Genomic DNA, 17,363 nt, shown 5'->3' with positions numbered 1-17,363 from the left:
CGCAGCACATTTGGCCTCCGGCGCGCGTTTCTTCTGCCCACAATTGAATTTTCGGCGGTGAGTACAAGGCAGCAACCTCATTCTCGTGGTGTCCTCCACCCTCGAGTGGCTTGTTCCATCCGTTGGTAGCATCTCGTCGTGTCAGACCGTGCCAGGTCCGCAGGCCAGAGGCTCTTTGCTCACGCTGGGTGCGGGGTGGCCCTGGCAAAAGCGTTTGGGCACTCCAGCGGCGTGGTGGCGAAGGAGAGCTGAGCTTTGAGGTGGAGCTTCGGACTCGAGGCAGGAGCTGGGCTGGCCGCTGCTGCTGTCCCCGCACCTCTGCACGCCTTGTAGCCAGGTGGGGAGACCTTCTGGTTCCCCAAGCCAGCAGCTGTGTAGGGTCAGAGCTCCCCTTTTCCAGCTGAGACCACCCCCGGGAGCCCTCTCTGTGCCTTCCTGGGGACCTGCTCTTAAAACCTCTCCCCGTGCGGTGCCGCCCGGTGCAGCTTGCAGGGATGTTGGGCTGGTTCCGTGCCGCGTGGCCGTGGGGACGGTGTGCGCCTGTGTCCTGCAGGGCAGCCTCCAGCCCTGGTTTAAGACGGTTCCCCCAAGCAGCCAGCTTGTAATTTCTTGCCTCCAGTCTCCTCCAGGTGCTTAAGGAGACAGCAGCCCAACTCCGTGGGCTCTTCTTGCTTCTGTAGGGTGCCCCATTGCCACAGGGACTGGAAAAATCCCAGTCCGTGCCTCCTGCGTCTCCATGTTGGTGGGGAGAGGCTGTGACCCCGCGGCTCCTTCCAGCCCCACGGGAAAGAAAAGCCCCATCCTGAAGCCTTCTCGCTGCCGGCTCGGCCGCAATCGCGTGAGGAAGCCGAGCTAGGACAGGAATCCGGAGTGAGAAATTAGCGCGGGTAATTATTAGTATTGGGTAATTATATCAGCGTCAGGATGAGGAGAAAGGTTAATAGATATGTATTTTCTTCCCTCGGTGGCTGTGTTTTCCCCTGGGTGGGAAGGGAAGCAGGGTGGGCAGGAAGGCACGTGCTTCCGAGGGGGCTGCTCTGATTAAAGCACATCCTCTCCCCCAGCCCCGCAGGTGGGCACGGCCGTGCGGGGAGGGCTGGGGAAGCCACCCCTGTGCTGGTAAGAGATGTCTCTGGGAAACCACCATGTTACGGCCCAAAGAACCCATGCCGGCCCTCCCAAATCCCGTTTTCCTGCTCCCCAGAGCTGCAGCAGGTGCTGGAGGGGAGGATTCCCATGTGTGCGTGTGGGGTGGCCCCCAGGCCCCCTCCAGAGCACCCCGATGTGTTGGCCCCAGCCCTCTTGGACTACAGCCATTATTTTTAGGTCCTTCCTGGAGCCTCAAATTAACTGGAAGTGCATCACATCTGTTGTTCTTTTAATACGTCTCTTTCTCTTTCCCAGCACTGCGCAGCGCAATAACGTAATGGGGAAATTACCCCGCTAGTTAAAAATTACTGCCGGCGCAACATCCCCCCGTAGATCTATTTTAGGACCAGGGTAGAACTATATCGATTCCTCCGTGCCGCAGCTAAGGCCTGTAAAAGGGCTGCAGAGGTGCGTTTGTCACCTTGCCATAGCACTCGCCCTCCGGAGAGCTGCCTCGGGCAGGGTTTTGTGGCGGGGAGGCTGCGAGCCGGGAGGGGGGTGACCCAAAAGGGGGGTGTGGGGAGGCAGGATTGGGCCCTGTTGGTAATGGGAAAATGCCCAGCGGGGTCCCGGTGAGGGGAACAGCAAGGACCGGGGGTTTTGGGTTGTGCCGAGGGCTCCAAAAAGTTGTGTCTGGCCCTGCGAGGCTGGCACCCGGGTCCCGAGGGGCGAGGGCGGCCCCTGAGCGCGCCGCTGCGCTCCCTGGCTGCTCAGGGGTCTCTTTCTTAATTAAATACATTTGTTTTGTAAAACCGCCTAAAAATAATCCGGGGCTGGTGCGTGCAGGAGGCTGGCGGTGAATCAAAGGCGCCGCTCTAATTAAACGGGCCCCGGTTCGTTTGTGAGCCGCATACATTTCCATGCTAATCAGCCGCGCACCGGGATCCTGCTCTCCCGGCCCCGCAGCCTCGGATTGGGAACCGTGCAAACGCCGGCGTCTGGCCCTGCCGGGGGGCCGCGAGGTCGGGATCAAGGTGGGATGTGTTTTGGCAAGGTTGGGGGTCTCCGAAGCGGCAGAGCCTTGCCGGGGCTCGGCTCCTGCTCGGTGGGTGCCGCCGGCCCCGCGGTGCCTCCTAATGGGGTTAGCGCCAGTGCAGCGAGGAACTGGCCCGCTTGGGAAGCTGCTTAACGTGATTGTGAGCCCTAATGGGATCAGAGCCCCTGCCACGCTCCCGCTCGAGGAACAAAGGCGCTTTCTGAACCTCTGCTGACCCTCGGCTTCCTCAAGACCCTTTGGACTTCCCCAGCCACGAGCCTGAGCGTTTCCTTTGGTGGACGGGGAGATGTCAGCGCTGGGTGTGAGCTGCTGTCCTTACGGCCACGGCAAGGCTGGGCTCCTCTGTGGGGGCGTTTTGGGGTGGGGAGAGCGGGGTGGTGGGGAGTTGGGTGTAGTCGTGTGCAGGGTGAGGACTTTGGATGTGTGTAAACATGGGAACGGCGGCGACATGCAAAAAGGAGAGAGCAGAACTGCTGCCACTGAGACCTCCTGGAGAGGGCTGAGATGTTTGTGGTCTGTGCTGCTTTGTGGTGGTGCGGTGGCCGTGGCTTGCCCCCAGTATCCCTAAGGGGGTGCCTTCCCTGTTTCTCCCCCTCGGGGTGGGTGCGAGGCATGCACGGGGCCGTGCTCACCTCCTCTGCTCTCCCCGCAGATCCTGGTGGACTTGCCGGCCGACAGGAAGCACCAGGCGCTGCAGTACGAGAACGTGGTGGCCCACGAGGGCAGCTCCATCCTGCGAGACCTGGTGCTGAGCCCCGACCGCCAGCACCTCTACGCCATGACCGAGAAGCAGGTAAGGGGAGGGGGCTGCAGCCCCTCGGCTCGCCGGACCCCGCAGCCCAGGTTGCAGCCTGCGCCTGTCCGGGGGATGTTTTGGGGCAGCTCCCTGGCGGGGATCCGGCCCTTTCTGGAGTCGGTGGCTGCCCACGAGGCACCTGGTGGGGCAAAGCAGCACGGACAAGGGTGCCCTGAGCCTGAGGCAGGTGAGCATGGAGCAGTGGGTGCTGTCCCTAAAGCCACCCCATTGCCACGTGCCCCTGTCCGTTCCCTGTGCGGGTGGCAGCCCCCAGACGCGTTGTGCATCACTTCCCCGTGCTGCTTTCGCCCTGACGCCTGGTGCTGTGCTTCTCTCTCCGTCCTTTGGTGTCTCTCTTGGGGACAGACCCCACCAGCCCTGCCAGAAGGTTGCTCTCCTGCCGTTGCTAATGGCTCGGCTCCCCAGGCTCTGGCCCCAGCTGCTGCCGAGCCGCCCGGTCACCTTTGTCCCCACGCCGCCTGGGGATGTGCAGCTCCTCCCTGCTCCCCTGTGCAAAAACACCGCCCGGAGGCACCAGATCCCAGACACTGCCCTGCTGCTCCTCTCCTCCCCGTGGTCTGTGCCCCAGGCACTCATCATTAGCAGCAGCTGCTTGAAATCCCCGTCCCCTGAGGACTGAGGGCTGCCCGACCCTTCCAGTGAGCTGCTGCAAGGGCTGTGTTCCCTGCTGCGAGGCCATAAACCTCCTCTGCTCCGTCCCTCCCTCCCCGAGCAGGGATTTGCAGGTTAGCAGAAGCTCCTTGCCCCGAGCAGCTTTTTCCCTTCTGGGGTCGCTGCTTTTGCACCTTGGGGCCGAGGGGACGTTGGCTGGAGCCAGCACAGCCGGCGTGCCCTCAAACCTCAGCGTGCACGCCTCCGTCCGTGCCTGTGCCACCCCAAATTCGCAGCCCTCCAGAGGTGCAAACCTGACCCAAATCAGGCATGGGCACACAACCGCTGTCCCGGCAGCGCGGTCGAGGCTCGTGATGAGTTTTAGCTGGCTGTACGGGGGATCGCGTGATCCCAGGCTCGCCGGAGAGCTTGCTGCTCCGAGTTAATCCATCAAAGGGCTGCCAGGCGCCGGGGCGGGGGAAGCAGGATCCTGCTGCGTCAGGGCTTTGTGCCGAGCGGCGGTGGCAGGTTTGGGAGGCATGGGGCCGGGCTGGCTGGGCGCTCACAGCCTCGCCACGCTCTGGTCCTGTCTCCTTCCCACACGCTGCCTGGGTGGCGGAGGAAGAGGAAGAAGAGGAGGAGGAGGGAGCTGAGATCAACACCGGCAGCTCCATGCTTGTTCTCCAAGGAGCAGGGGACCCAAGGGGCTGTTTTTGAGGTCCCATCACCAACCTGTGCCGGTGGCCCGGTTCCCCAGCCCTTCCTTTTGGGCAGCCTTGCTGCAGGCAGCGCTGTTCTTGCCCAGGAAATGCTGGGGACGTCCGGGTGGCCGTGAGTCCCATCAGCTCCCTGCCTGCCTGCCCAGAGAGGGGCACACGGGTGGGACGGTGGCTGGAACACGGCAGGTCTCCTGGCCACTCGCCCGCGGGGTTGGAAGGGAGGAGGATGCTGGAGAGCGGCCTCACGTTCGTCTAGACAGCCCCGCGGGGACAGCGGAGCCTTTCCCCTCCTCCTCCCAGTTCCTGTCTCTGGTTTCTGCTGTGCTGCAGGAAACCTGAGGCTTTGCAGGTGAGGCAGAGAGGGGATGTGGGCTCCAGAATTTGAGGCTAGGGCAGTGCCAGGCCACGTCACGCTGAGCCCATCCCCTGGCCTGGCAGGACGGAGGAGGGGTCCCTGGCTGAGACCGTGCCCCTTTTCTTGGGTGGCAGAGGTTGTTTTAGGAATGCTACTGAGCGAGTCCTGCCCCACGGGAACAGGGGGGAAACTGAGGCACAGAAATGGTGTGGGCAGCTTCCCGAGCCCCTGCCCCATCCCCCTGCTTCTCCTCCCTGCTCCTTAATAAAAGCCGCTCTTTTCCCTACGACAGCGTGGCGTTATCAGAGTGCTGCTGGAAAGTAATTAAATGAACAGTTGTAACAGAGCTCGAAGGGCTCGGAGAACGAGGGGGTTTTAATCAAATGTGGAGGAGCAATTAATAAAGGAGCCGTAACCCTTTTGGAGCGGGGCTGCCAGCCACGGGGGTGTGCAGGAGGAGCTGGAAGCTGGGGCTGAGCCGTTCCCTAAACTCTGCAAAGAAAGGTTTCCCCGTCTGGGCCAGCCAGGAGATGTTGTCCATGCAGAGCTCCCAAACTCAGCGGTGTGATGTCCAAGCCTTTCCCTGCTTGGATCTGCGCCCCGTTGAGCCCGGCGAGCAGGAGGGATGCCGGGCAGCGTCACCCCTTGCTGTCCCTGCCGTGCCCAGCAGCCCGTCCCCTGCTTCACTCCCTGCCTTGTCCCGCAGGTGACGCGGGTGCCGGTGGAGAGCTGCGAGCAGTACGAGAGCTGCGAGCTGTGCCTGGGCTCCCGGGACCCCCACTGCGGCTGGTGTGTCCTGCACAACATGTGAGTACCTCAGGCCGGTCCCACAGCCCCAGAGATTTGTAAACCGTGTCCAGCACCACCACTAGCCCGGTCCTCGCACCCAGCCGTGGGGTCTGGAGCCCCCCGAGGGGCTTCTTACAGCCGTGCCAGCTCCTCGCCTCCTCCCACTTCAGCCAGCACCGTATGGCGCACGCACGGTTTGCTCTCCCTCTCCGTTTTGCCTGCTGTCTAATTAAAACGCCTCCCGTAATGAAATAATATTGCGGAAAGCACGAAGAGCAGCGGGAGGGAGTTGTTTGCTCTGTGAGGACAGGCGAGGCGCCCGGGGTGGGAGGTGATGGAGCGTGGCGGGCTGTGAACGTGCACGCTGGGCACGGCGGCTGCGGGGCAAGATGCGAGGGGTGTGAGCACGGCCGTGCGGGGCGGGGGTGCTGGCACGAGGGGAAAACAGAGCTCCTAGCCCTACCTTGAGCATTCGAGGTCCCTAGCCGGACACGACGTCCCGCAGCAGGGTGTCTCACAGCCTGTTCGTTGTCTGCTCACCGCCGCGTTTTGTCCCCCCCCGCAGATGCTCGCGCAAGGACCGGTGCGAGCGGGCGGACGAGCCACAGCGCTTCGCCTCCGACCTGCGGCAGTGCGTGCAGCTCACCGTCCAGCCCAAGAACATCTCGGTCACCATGTCGGAGGTCCCGGTAAGCACCCCTGCTGCCCAGGCAGCTGCCGAGCCGGGCGGGCAGCAATTAAAATAAATAACGAGGGTACAACAAAGAGGGAGGAAGGGGAAGAGAGGTCTGATACAAATAAAGTGGAGCAAAGTGCAGGGGATTGATGAGGGCTGGCCTATTGCTGGATGGAGGTAATAGAGCGGCTGATTCTTATTCAGAAAAGACATAGCGGAGCAATAAATATTTCTCCGTAATATAAATAACAACATCACAAGTGCCATGTGTAGGCCAGGGATCCATCTAGCTCGATATCCTGTCTCTGACAGCGGCCAGTAGTGGATATTTTGGGATGAGGCTTAGATGCACAGCCCTGTCTGTGCAGAGAGGATGATGTGCTTCCACCAAGTATTTTCCAGGCCATTAGCACTGTAAAGAGAATGCGAAACAGCGTACACTAGCAATAAACTCTCAAAAACTGCCAGGTCTGGATGTCTGGCACTCAGGAGTCCTGAAGGAGATGGCCAGAGCATTCCTTGGCTTGCAGAAGTGGCTTTGCAATAAATAAAGTCCAGGCAAGAAAGGAGGTGCTTGTTTTCCTGCCCAGATGCAGAAAGGGCACAGGGGATGGCCAAATGGTTACAGTTGGCTTGATTTGACACTGGGTCGAGGAAAAACTAGTGGAAAAAAACGATGCAAGATACAAGTGATAAAGAATCAAAGATGGGAATGTAATTAATGCCAGTCCATGTGGTTTTCTGTCAAACAAACCACATTTTGTGCTTTGATGAAATTACGACTCGAATTAGAAGAGGGACTGCGGGGATGTGATGTCTTTAGCCTTCTACAAGGCGTTTGACTCGGTACAACACAACATCCTGATTAAAAATTAGCATTATGCAATATTGATAAAGCACGTGTTAAGTGGATTAAGAACTGGCTCCGTGACAGATCTCCGAGTCGCTGTCAGAGGGGAATTGTCACTGAGCGGCAACGTTCTGCAAGCGCTTCTGCGGGGATCGGAGGGCGGCTCGGCTGCCCTTCGCGCTGTCGTTGGGAACGTGGAAATAAACGTGGGGGCGCTGCTGGTGAGATCCACAGGGGACACGAGGGGTGCCGCGCTACGTGGCGCCGGGGATGCGATCCCCACGCCGAGCTGTGGGGTTGGAGCGGGGCTGGTGTAGCAGAGGGAGTGGGTTTGGTGCTGATACCTCAAAACCAGAGTGAGACCTCGAGGAGGAAGGTCGGCTTTCGAGAGGTGTCCTGGAAAGCGGTGCCTTTGGACGGGATCCCGGGGCCGCGCGGTGTCCTCGGTGCGCTGCTGTGTCAGGAAGGGCTCCCGGGGGCAGGCTGCGAGCCGGGAGGGGTTTTGAGCTCGTCGCTTTTCAGCTCTTTGTGGTTATTTCTGTGCCTGCCGGCTGGGCGCAACGCAGGGGTCCGGTGTGATCGACACCAGGACGCGGCACTCGGGCCGGAGTGAGTGTTTGAAGGAGCAGGCTGAACCCTTTGGTAAACATCATGTAAATGAGCTGGAGGCTGGCGAAAATGCCTTCCAGTGCGAGGCTTCCAGAGCTCAATCTGCTTAGCTTATCAAAAAGAAGATTAAGAGGTGACTTGATTACAGAGTATAAGTGCCTTTACAAGGAGCAAATATCAGGGACTAAAGGGCTTTTTAATCTATCAAGGAAAGGCATAACAAGAACTAATGGCTGGAAGCTGAGAAAAATTCAAATGAGAAATAAGGCGAGCGTTTTGTAAAGCGAGAACTGCTGACCCCGGCGATGAATTTGCAAAGGAAGAGGTGGATTCCTCCCCTCTTGATGTCTGCAGAAGTGGATGCCTTTCTCTGAAATATGCTTTAGCCAAACACTGGGCTTGGTCTCTGTAGGGAGGTGAGGCGTGATGGTTTGTGGTGCAGGAGAGGGCAGAGGATGTCAGGCTGTGATTCGTTCCCTCTTTAACCCATTTAATTCTGTGCTCTTGGCTTGCCTGGGGAGGTCCTGGAGGTGGGTGGTGCTTGCCTGGGGCAGGTCTCCCCAGCACGTGTGGCTGAGGGAGGTGGGATCGCACCCCCGTGGTCTTTTCCGTTGGCTGGGTTTGCTCATCGCAGCCACAAAGGAGTCCTTTTGGTAGTTTCCTGGGGCAATGCTTCGCCTTCTCTCTCCCCAGCTGGTCCTGCAGGCCTGGAACGTCCCAGACCTCTCGGCAGGAGTCAACTGCTCCTTCGAAGACTTCACCGAGTCCGAGAGCCGCATCGAGGATGGGAGGATCTACTGCAGCTCTCCCTCTGCCAAGGACGTCATCCCCATCACCAGGGGCCGCGGTGAGCTCGGGTCTCTTGGGTGTGGGGTTGGAAGAAAGCCCAAGGCCAACCTTGTCCTGGCGGCTGCCCCATAGCCAGGCACCGAGGAGGGCAGCCCTCCCGTGACAGTGATCCCCGGGGTCCGAGCAGGATTCTTGGGGTGTAGGAGGAAAAGGACTTCACTGCTTCTTGAGGAGCGGTGTTGTCCTTGAGCTCCTCGCTCTCTTCCAAGCCATGGCACAGCTACATGCTGGCACTACAATGGTTCGTGCAGCAGTCCTGCTAGTTATGGGGCACCCTGGCCTCGTTCCCCAGCTGTGGGCCATTTCTGGGCAGAGGTACTGCACCTATCCACAGACTTTAGGATGCTGATGCCCCCTAAACTGTTAAGTTCCCCTCCAGCACCACTGGCGTACTTCAGGACAGCTGCCTCCATGCTGACGGCTGCAGTTCGCTGGAGGGGCTTGGTGCTGTGCCTGTGCCTTGCTGACCCGTTTGGTGGCTGGGTGGGTGGGGGTGGGCACCCTCCTCGTATTTCCAGATCTGGAGGTTTTGTTAGTTGACTGGGATGAGCGGAGTTGTTGCCCAGATCCTTCCAGCCCATCACAAGCCTTGGGCTGAATGCTCGGCTGCGCACCGTGTCCTTTCTGATGCCCTTCTCTGCCTTGGTCTCTCCCAGGGGACAAGCGAGTGGTGAAGCTCTACCTGAAATCTAAAGAGACGGGGAAGAAATTTGCCTCTGTGGATTTTGTGTTCTACAACTGCAGCGTCCATCAGTCGTAAGTGACCTGGGCTTCGTGAGTGTGCTCTGGGGACAGATTGGCTGGACAGCGTGAGCCTTGGGCAGAGGGAGACCTCAGTTTGTGGGTGCTGATGCTGCAAGAAGAAAGGAGAGTGGAGTGTGGCGGTACTGGCAGTGAGGAGCCTCCTCCTCCTGCCCCTGTAAGCTGGGACAGTGACCAGAGGGCCCACAGCTGGTTTGGGCATGTGGGAACACGCAGCATCAGGGCCTGAACCTCGCTTAAGAGCAGGGCTTTCGGTTTGAAAAAGCGAATTTACTGCATTGCAGGCTGTAGCAGTCCATGTGACTGCAAATGCCAAGCGTCTTGTTATCCCTGGAAACAGTTAACAGGGGCGACTTGGCTATGCAGAAGGAGAGCCCGTGTTCTCCTCCGAGGGTACCTGCTTCCAGCCATGTGGAGAGGGAGCTGGGAAGTCCCAGCAGCGCCGCGTGGACCCTGCTGCGTGTCGTGGGGCCTTTACCCGAGAACTGCCTCGCTGGAAGCGATTGTGAATCTGCTTTCTCGTCAGGCTGCCTTGAAACCTACTTCAAGTACGGGTTTTTAGGCGGTCTGAGATGTGCACGGGATGAAACAGGAGGTGTGGATTATTGACGTGCTGTCTAAGCACGGTGGCTGAAGTCTCTAGGAGCGAGCTGCTGATGAGGAGCAGTGGGCAGCGTGCTCGGGGAGAGGGCTGCGCCGGGGAACGCTAGAAAAGATGCTGGGATGTGTTCGGGCAAAGGATTTGGAGCTGGAGAATGCGAGCAATTTCCTTCTGCCAGCAAACTCCCACGGATGGTGGCACTCGGGCTGATCAGTAATTATAGATAAGCAAACGCGGAGTGATCTCTTTGGGACAGCTTTTTGCCGAGGATCTAGCCTGGCTTAGGAGGTTGTGTTCGGCGAGCGAGCTGTGGTTCCCACGTGGATCAGGGGAAGGCAGGTGAGATGCGGGCACCCCAGCCGGGTGCGTGCAGGGAGGCCTGCCTCCGAAAGGCCCAGGGACATCGAGGTGAGAAAGCAAAATGAAGCTGTCGCCACTCCACTGGGGCCCTGCAAGCCTTGTGCATCGCAGCCCCTGGGTTTCTGCCCTGCCTGCGCCGGTGCAAGCAGCAGGATTTTCTCCAGGGAGCGCTGCGGCGGCGAGGAGGGGGAGCGAGGGAGGAGGGAGTTTGCAAACTTGACTTTCGCACTCACCTTGCCTCCCGAGCTGAGCTTTGTCTCCCTTCACGTTGTGTGGTTTCAATAACATGAGCTCAGCTTTGGCTCAGGGTGGCTGCATGTCATTATTTTGCAAATCAGGAAGCAGATGCGACTTTTATTTTTCTAAACGATAGAAACGGGACTTTTAAGTACGAGGAGGATGGGATTAGCCCAACGAGGGCCACAGCGTTTTGGTCCAGCGGGAAGGGCTGGGGAGGGAATTGGCATTTTATTTTATGTGCCTGACATAGGAGCAAAAAACCAACCCCCCTCTTCCCCAACAAACCTACAACAAAGAGCCCTGACTGATTTATTACCGCGTTGATGTTTAATTTTGGATGCATTATTTAAAAAGGCTAATTATGGATGCATTAATATTTATGGGCTCCGGTTGGAGCTGATAGAAAAGTCCACGTTCTAGGCTGGTGAACATTATTATTATTTTCTTTACGTCAAGAATTTTAGGGTTTGGAGGCAGTTTTAACTATGTGACCTGCAGTCGAATCATACCCAAAGAACACGACAATCTCGAGGGTGATGCAATACTTTTAAATACCATTTGCAGACAGGCGTCTTTAATGGATCTCTTCGGAGTTAATAGCCTTTCAGATCCAGGTTTCATATTTTGCGGAGGAAAATCTATAAGTCAGCCTGATAAATTCTGTATTAGGAACAATGTGCTTTTCCACGAGGCTAATGTTTTTCCTGTGGAGTTCTCTGATGACCGTGCATTATGTTTTCGTTTTACATTCGGGCAGCTTTGCTTGGGTTGGGAGCCAGAGGCCCGCACGTCGAAATCATTCCTCAGCCAAGGATGAAGTGTTTAGGTGAGATTTTCAAACTGCTGGGGAAAGAGGAATTGCAAGGCAGCTCTTCTGCTGGTGTAAGCCGGAGCAGCTCCTGGGGAGCTGATGCTCCTCCACCTGTGTGGCTTTGGGTCTGACCCCTACGGTTTTCAGCAAATGCCTGTAAAGGCATCTGCAAGATGCACTGCCTTTTGGTGGCTGCGGGTCGGATCCTGTGCAAGCATCCCAGGTCTCTGCTCCTTACAGCCTCGCACGACTCTCTCCCCGTGCGTTTCCAAGGCGGAAGGTCCTGAGGGTTTGTTCCAGGCTCCTTCCCGCAACTCGCAGTGCCTTTCAGGCTTTCATCAGGTGCCTCTTCTTTCTCTGATTTTCCCTTTCTCATACCTGCAGCCTGAAATTCTGAGTACAGACTCAGATGCCCAGGATAGCGCTTGTTTTGGGTTGCCTGATTGATATGCCTTGTGGTTTTCAGGGAGCGAGCAGGCGCCGTGCCCCTTTACAGGACGCTTCCAGCTGGCTGCTTGCAACAAGGGATCCCTTTGGCTCCAGCCTCTTCAGCAGGGAGGTGATGCCGTGACTTCGGACTGTTTTCAGTCCCCTTTTTCTGGGAGCTGGGCTGATGTGGGCGATCCCCAGGTGATGCAGAAAGGGTGTAAATCACAACAAATGGTGTAACAACACGGAGAGGGGTGTGCTGGGGGTACCAGGCGCTGCACCAGGGCTGCTCCAGCTCCTCCTGCAGAAAAGCCCCGCAGCAGGGCCGCGTCCTAGCTCTGCTGGATTCGAGGGGAGAGCGGGGAGGCAGAGCTTGTTGTAACTGAGAAATGAGCAAGGTTTGTTTGTGATGAAAACAAATCGTTTCCTGTTAAGAGCGACGAGGACAAGGCCTGCGCCCGGCTCCTGCCGCAGCCTGCGAGGAGGCGGAGATGCAGCCAAGGAGGCAGGTGGGGGTTTGTCTCACTGAGCCTTTCTTTGGAGGCAGGGCATCTCACAGCAGGCAGGAATTTCAGCAGGCTTTTGAGGCCACAAGGTGTTTGAGGATGGGTAAAACTATTGTATGATGAGGCAGGGAGGGATCTGGTCGCAAACACTGGTTGCTCCATGCACAGGGGGTGTGCATGGGTCAGGGGCATTGGCTGATTGGGGTCAGATGCTCCTGAATTCCTCAGCAGGGGGATTTTTGCTAAAGGTTCGCAGGACGATGTGGAGAGTGCTGGATCTGCACCGAGACCCCTGTCACCAGCTCATGCCCTATGGAGCATGTGGAGTGCTCCTGTGCATGCAAGGACAGCGCATCGTGTCCTTGGGGGGAAGGCTTTCCTCCTGCTCTGGGTTGCCTGGAAAGCTCCTCTGGGGCTCAGGCACATTTTTTCCAGGTTGTGACATTTGGCGTATTTTTCTCCAGGTTTTGGGTCTTTTTCTCCTGAAGGTTTGTGCATCGGGGGGGGGGTTGCTGGTGGAGCCACCATCTGCATTGAACGGAGAAGAGGAAACCTGGAGTTCAGTGCAGAAAACTGGGTCCTTTGCAGAGAGGGATGCGGGAGGGTATCCACAAGCTCACGGGGCTGCCCCTGTGGGCTTGGGATGGGAAGCACCACGCTGGAGGCCTGCATGGTTCCCTCGGGGGCTTCCTATGGGGCATTGATCAGGCGCATGCGATTGAAGACCACTCGGCGGCTTTGATAGTCTAATGAATCAGCCTGTGTCCGGAGTGCCTGTGTGCAGATGTGGAGGTTGTCTTTGTAAGCATTAAGCTCCCTCTTCAAAGCATTCTCTGGGAAATGAGTCCCCTTTAAAGATAAAGCCGGGATGCCAGGCTCCCCGCCTGCCTCCAGCGTGAGGTGGGTGAATGGGAAATCCCCCTGCGAAGCCAGAGAACAATTGCAGGGCGAGGGCGGGGAGCACGAGGAGAGGGGAATTCCTCGGATATGAGAGCTGCAGAGCTGGGGGCCCCAGGGGAGCCTGCGTGGGGCTGGCACAGAGCCCCCTCGTCCAGCCCCTGCCTCTGACAGCCACCCTACCCAGCTGTTTCCAAGGACAGCCGAGACGTGGTTCTTCCCACTGCTCCCACGCCTGCTGTCTGGGTTTTGCTTCCTGAAATTCAGGTTCTTAACCGCTGCTGGGGTTCGTCTTTTTGGTCCTGGGGGGCTGGCAAGCGGAGGCGACAGGGAGGACGCGAGCACTGGCGCTTGTGTGATGCTGTGGTGTGCTTGGCCCATCACCAAAATGCCCCTGGCACGTGGGGAGAGGCAAACCCACGGCCACGAGCAGCATGGAAGCAAAACCCGGGTGGTGGCACAGGCAAAGGAGAAAAATCCCAGGTGGGGGTGACTGATGCTGAGAGAGGGGAGCCGGGCAGACTTGAAATTGGTGCCGACGGATGGCTGTGCCGTGCTTGTGCACATCCACGGGCTAACGGTGGTACTGCCCTCGTGGCTGTGCCAGTTGTGGTGCCGGGGTGCTGAGTGTCTCCAAGGGTGCTGAGCATCCTGAGCAGTGTGCAGACATCTGTCCTGGCTGGAGAGATGCGACTGCTGCGTTCGAGTAGGGCGGCCCCGTCGCACAGGTCGGGCTGGCCCTATAAGTCTCCATTAGGCAAATGGGATTTTAATGCCTTGCTCAGGGGCTGGGAGCAGCGGGGCTGCTCTCCTTGCCCGCCTGCCGTGCCGCAGAGCCCGCCGGCCGGTCGCTTTGTCCCAGCTGCTTGGTGGCAGTGTGGGACGGTGCCAGCCTTGTTACCAGGCTCCTGTCCGGCCGGGCTGCCTGCGGCGCGCTCGGTAGCTGCTTGCAAAGCCAGGGCTGCTGATTTCCAGATGCTTGCAGATGCTTTCTCCTCCACGGCAAGGACAGATGGCTGCAGGCAGCTCACTGAGCGTATCCGTGTTTTACCACCTCTGAGCTGCGAGGCGGTAACAGATCTGCGCCTGTTCCTAGGCTAGGGCGGGTGGGAAACCTTGTAGGATCTCACCAGAGACTGCTCGGGATAACCTCTGTTAGGTCACGATCGCTGTGAGCGAGGAGGAGGGCTGGTACAGCCTGGTGGGGTGTTTCAAATGAGTTACTTCGGAAGAGTTTAAAACTCGGGGTCCTATTCCGCAAGCTCTAGGCTGGGAGATGTGCAGACACAGTGGGTTTCCTGTGCCCAAGCCCTGCGCCTGTGAGCAGGACCCCGAGCAAAACCCATCACAGCAGGGATGGAAAAGCCCCCCAGAAAAGGGAGGGCAGCAAGTTGGTGGTTTGAGGTGGGCGGAGAGGACTGGAGGGAGGTGAGAGCGGATCTCCTGCCGTGGGTCTGCCTCGTGCCGGGGGTCTGGGTAGGGGCTGGGGGCACTGGCTGCCTGCTCCTGCTGCCCTTCCAGCTTCCCCCTCTCCCTGGGGCAAAACGATGGATATAGAGCCCCAAGTGTTGCAGCTCGGCCCCGCACCCCGTGCAGCTGCTGCTCCAGATGCAGGCTGTGCTGGAGCTGGGTATTCACTAAGGACGCATCCTCCTTGCCAGGAGAAGGTCTGAGGAGCAGCCTGGGGGCTCGTGGGCGGTCTGTGGCGAGTGCACGCAGATGCTGTTTACACCAGCGCCGTGTTCGTCGTTCCCCTCTCGGTGGCCCTCCCTCGTTCTGCACTGGGTGCCGCTGAACTCGGCCCATCTCATCTCCCTGCAGTTTGTGCCGTGTCCTTCCCCCAAAAACACGCTGCTCCATGGCAATAGCCCCATCATGAGTGCACACATCCCAGCCCTCAGCACAGGATTATTCCCCTGCCTTGCTGCTTCTCCAAAGGCCACTTGCGAGGTGGATGGAGCTGGTGGGGTTCACCTTTAGCCAACCTCTCCTTCCCCTCTCTCCCTCCCTCCCTTGTTTGCTCGCCCAGCCTTATCTCGCTCCTGCGGATGCCGGTTTTGTTTTCTGCCTCTCCCTCTCCGCTCGGAGCACTGGAGAGCCCTCGGCTCTTTCAGGCCGGAGATAAGGGAAGCGAAGCGGCCGCGTTCCCAGGCCGGCTGGATGCCGATGCGGCGGCGAGGCACGCGTGGCACGCCTGGGGCTGGGAGCTGGGAAGGGCGGGGGGCGGTGAGCCTGCTCCCCGCTGGCTTCTCTGACCGGGAGATAGCTGCAGCGACCGAGAGAGAGCTGTGGCATTGCTGGGGCTGCCGGAGCTCGGTTTGGAAAAGCAAGGGGACAGCACCGGGAGACCTCGAGCCAGCCTGGCGGTGAGCTGGGGGCGAGCACCGACGCTGCGGGCAGGCTCCGGTGCTGCCCCCAGCCTGCCCAGAGCTGTGCTGTCCCCTTGCTGCTGGTGGGGAGCCGCCTGCCGGCTCTTTCTGGGGGCGGATTTATGGCAGGCAGCAAGCCCGGGCTTGTTTCAGGATGGGGAATCTGTGCACAGAGCGATCCCGAAATCCTGGAGCGGTTACAGCTCCTCGTGCACAAGGGTGTGAGGAGGGAGGGGAGCACAGCCAAGGTGCCCCCCCCTTTTTCCTGCCCTCCCTGCGGGCTTCGCCTCTGCCTGGTCCCTGTAAGGGCTCGGGGGGAGGCACTGGGGACGAGGGGAGCAAACTGAGGGTCCCCAGGGGTCCGTGTATCGGTGCTGTGCCTGGCCAGGCTGCTCGCCCTGCCTCGCTTCGGGGAGGGGGGGGGGGGGGGGGCTTCAGTGCACGCGGGAGAAACTCCCCCTAATTATCAGGAGTGATGAAAGCCTCTTAGGCAAGAAGTGACGAGGGAGAAGTGCCTGACCGTGGGAAGGAGAGAGACAGCACAGATGGCACCGTGCTGCCGAGCAGCCTGCTCCCGCGTGGGGAACAGGCCGCGGGGACAAATGGCTGCCCGGGGACAGCCCCAGCCCCTCCACGGGGCCTGACCTTGGAGCTCGGCCTGTCCTGCAGCAGGGCCGGGCCCGTGGCCCCTGGCTCTGGGGGGTGAATTCTTTTTTTAAATATTTTTATTTTATTTTTTGGTTTCTTGGCCTCTAGGCTGTGCTCTCTGGGACGACGGGCCTTAGGTGCTGTGGGGCCAGAGGTGTGTGTGAGCGCACTTATGGTGGCTCTTTGAAGATCGTCTCTGAAAATTATCGCTTTAAAAGCGACCCGGTCGGTTAGAAGCAGCCAGCAGGGAGTGAGTTGGGAGGTGGAGGTGTCCCGCATGGCACCGGGTGGCATGTATGGGACTCGGGGCCTCTCTTCAGGACCCCAAAGGCCTCGTGGCTGCGAACCCCCCCGGCGTGCAGCAGCTCACCCCTGCTGCTTGTGTGCCTCTGCTGAATGGCCTCGGTGGTGGCTGCGCTTCCCCGAGGATTAACCCTGCTTTCCCTGCCCCGCTGCCCCCACGTCCCGCATTTACCTGCCCCCCAGGTTGTGCTTGAGCCCTTTAGGGCGAAGACCAGGGGTAGGAGCGGTCCTTTTGTGTCCCCCGCGCCTCCCCCCTGCACCTCCCTCCATCAAAGCAACCGGAGATAGGAGGCTACGGCTGTGCTTTTAAGTCGAATCTCTGCAGCTGAAATAAAATTGCATATATTTGCATAAGGAGCATCTCAATTAGCATATTTGTGGGTAAAGCTAAAAGGGCTGTTCATTTGGAAGTGAAAATGTGAGCGAAACATGGAAATGACTTCCAGCCCCCTTTACAAGCAGCTTAATTAAATATTTCCTTAGCGTGTGCGCATGGATTTAGGAAGCTATCGCTGTGGATGTAGCAGGGTGTGAAGCCCCCCGGGCGGGGAGCTGTGGCCCCACAAAGCCCCACGCGTGCCTGGGCACCCCGAGCTGTCCCCACACCTTTGAAGGATGCAGGGACAGGGATTTGGGGTGCCCATCCCGGAGTTCCTATGCAGGAAGAGGGAGACATTTCGGGTGGGAGGCACGTGCACACGCTGCCGCAAAGGGCTGGGGACGAGGGGGCCGGGGAGCGGGTCACACACGGCGCATTGTGCGCGGCTGAAAGGCACCACAGTCCCGAGACGTTAATCTGACCCAACCTTTAGCCACTTCTCATTCTCCTCTCAATGAGCGTGCATTAAGCCGGCTCTTCCGCCCCCTCTCCCCGCAGCGGAGAGCCCTTGTTCTGCCTGCTCGTGCTAGAGTTGCCTTTCATCGCGGCAAAATCCAGCTCCCAAAGCTGCAGCGCGGCCCCTTCCCGGGCTGGTGGGGAGGGATGGGCTCAGCTCCACCAAGCAGGGGGAGCGTGGTGGGTGCTGGGGGAAGGATG

At 59.1% G+C, this 17,363-nt stretch overlaps 1 protein-coding gene across 5 annotated transcripts in view; it reads left to right on the top strand.

Moving 5' to 3' along the window:
* Positions 1-17,363, top strand: part of PLXNA1 (plexin A1) — a 108,731-nt gene that overhangs the window by 39,443 nt on the left and 51,925 nt on the right. For all 5 annotated transcript variants that reach the window (XM_080605965.1, XM_080605969.1, XM_080605967.1 and 2 more), the window contains exons 4-8: positions 2,799-2,939; positions 5,335-5,435; positions 5,983-6,106; positions 8,246-8,399; positions 9,058-9,157. In XM_080605965.1, coding sequence (XP_080462091.1) covers positions 2,799-2,939; positions 5,335-5,435; positions 5,983-6,106; positions 8,246-8,399; positions 9,058-9,157 — 620 coding nt within the window. The remainder of the gene's footprint in view (positions 1-2,798; positions 2,940-5,334; positions 5,436-5,982; positions 6,107-8,245; positions 8,400-9,057; positions 9,158-17,363) is intronic.

This window comes from Anser brachyrhynchus (genome assembly GCF_964034855.1).
Source record: "Anser brachyrhynchus genome assembly, chromosome: 10".
In the NCBI taxonomy this organism is placed as follows: domain Eukaryota; kingdom Metazoa; phylum Chordata; class Aves; order Anseriformes; family Anatidae; genus Anser; species Anser brachyrhynchus.
The sequence above is the reverse complement of the archived record's forward strand: the minus strand, read 5'-3'. Positions and strand labels throughout refer to the sequence as shown.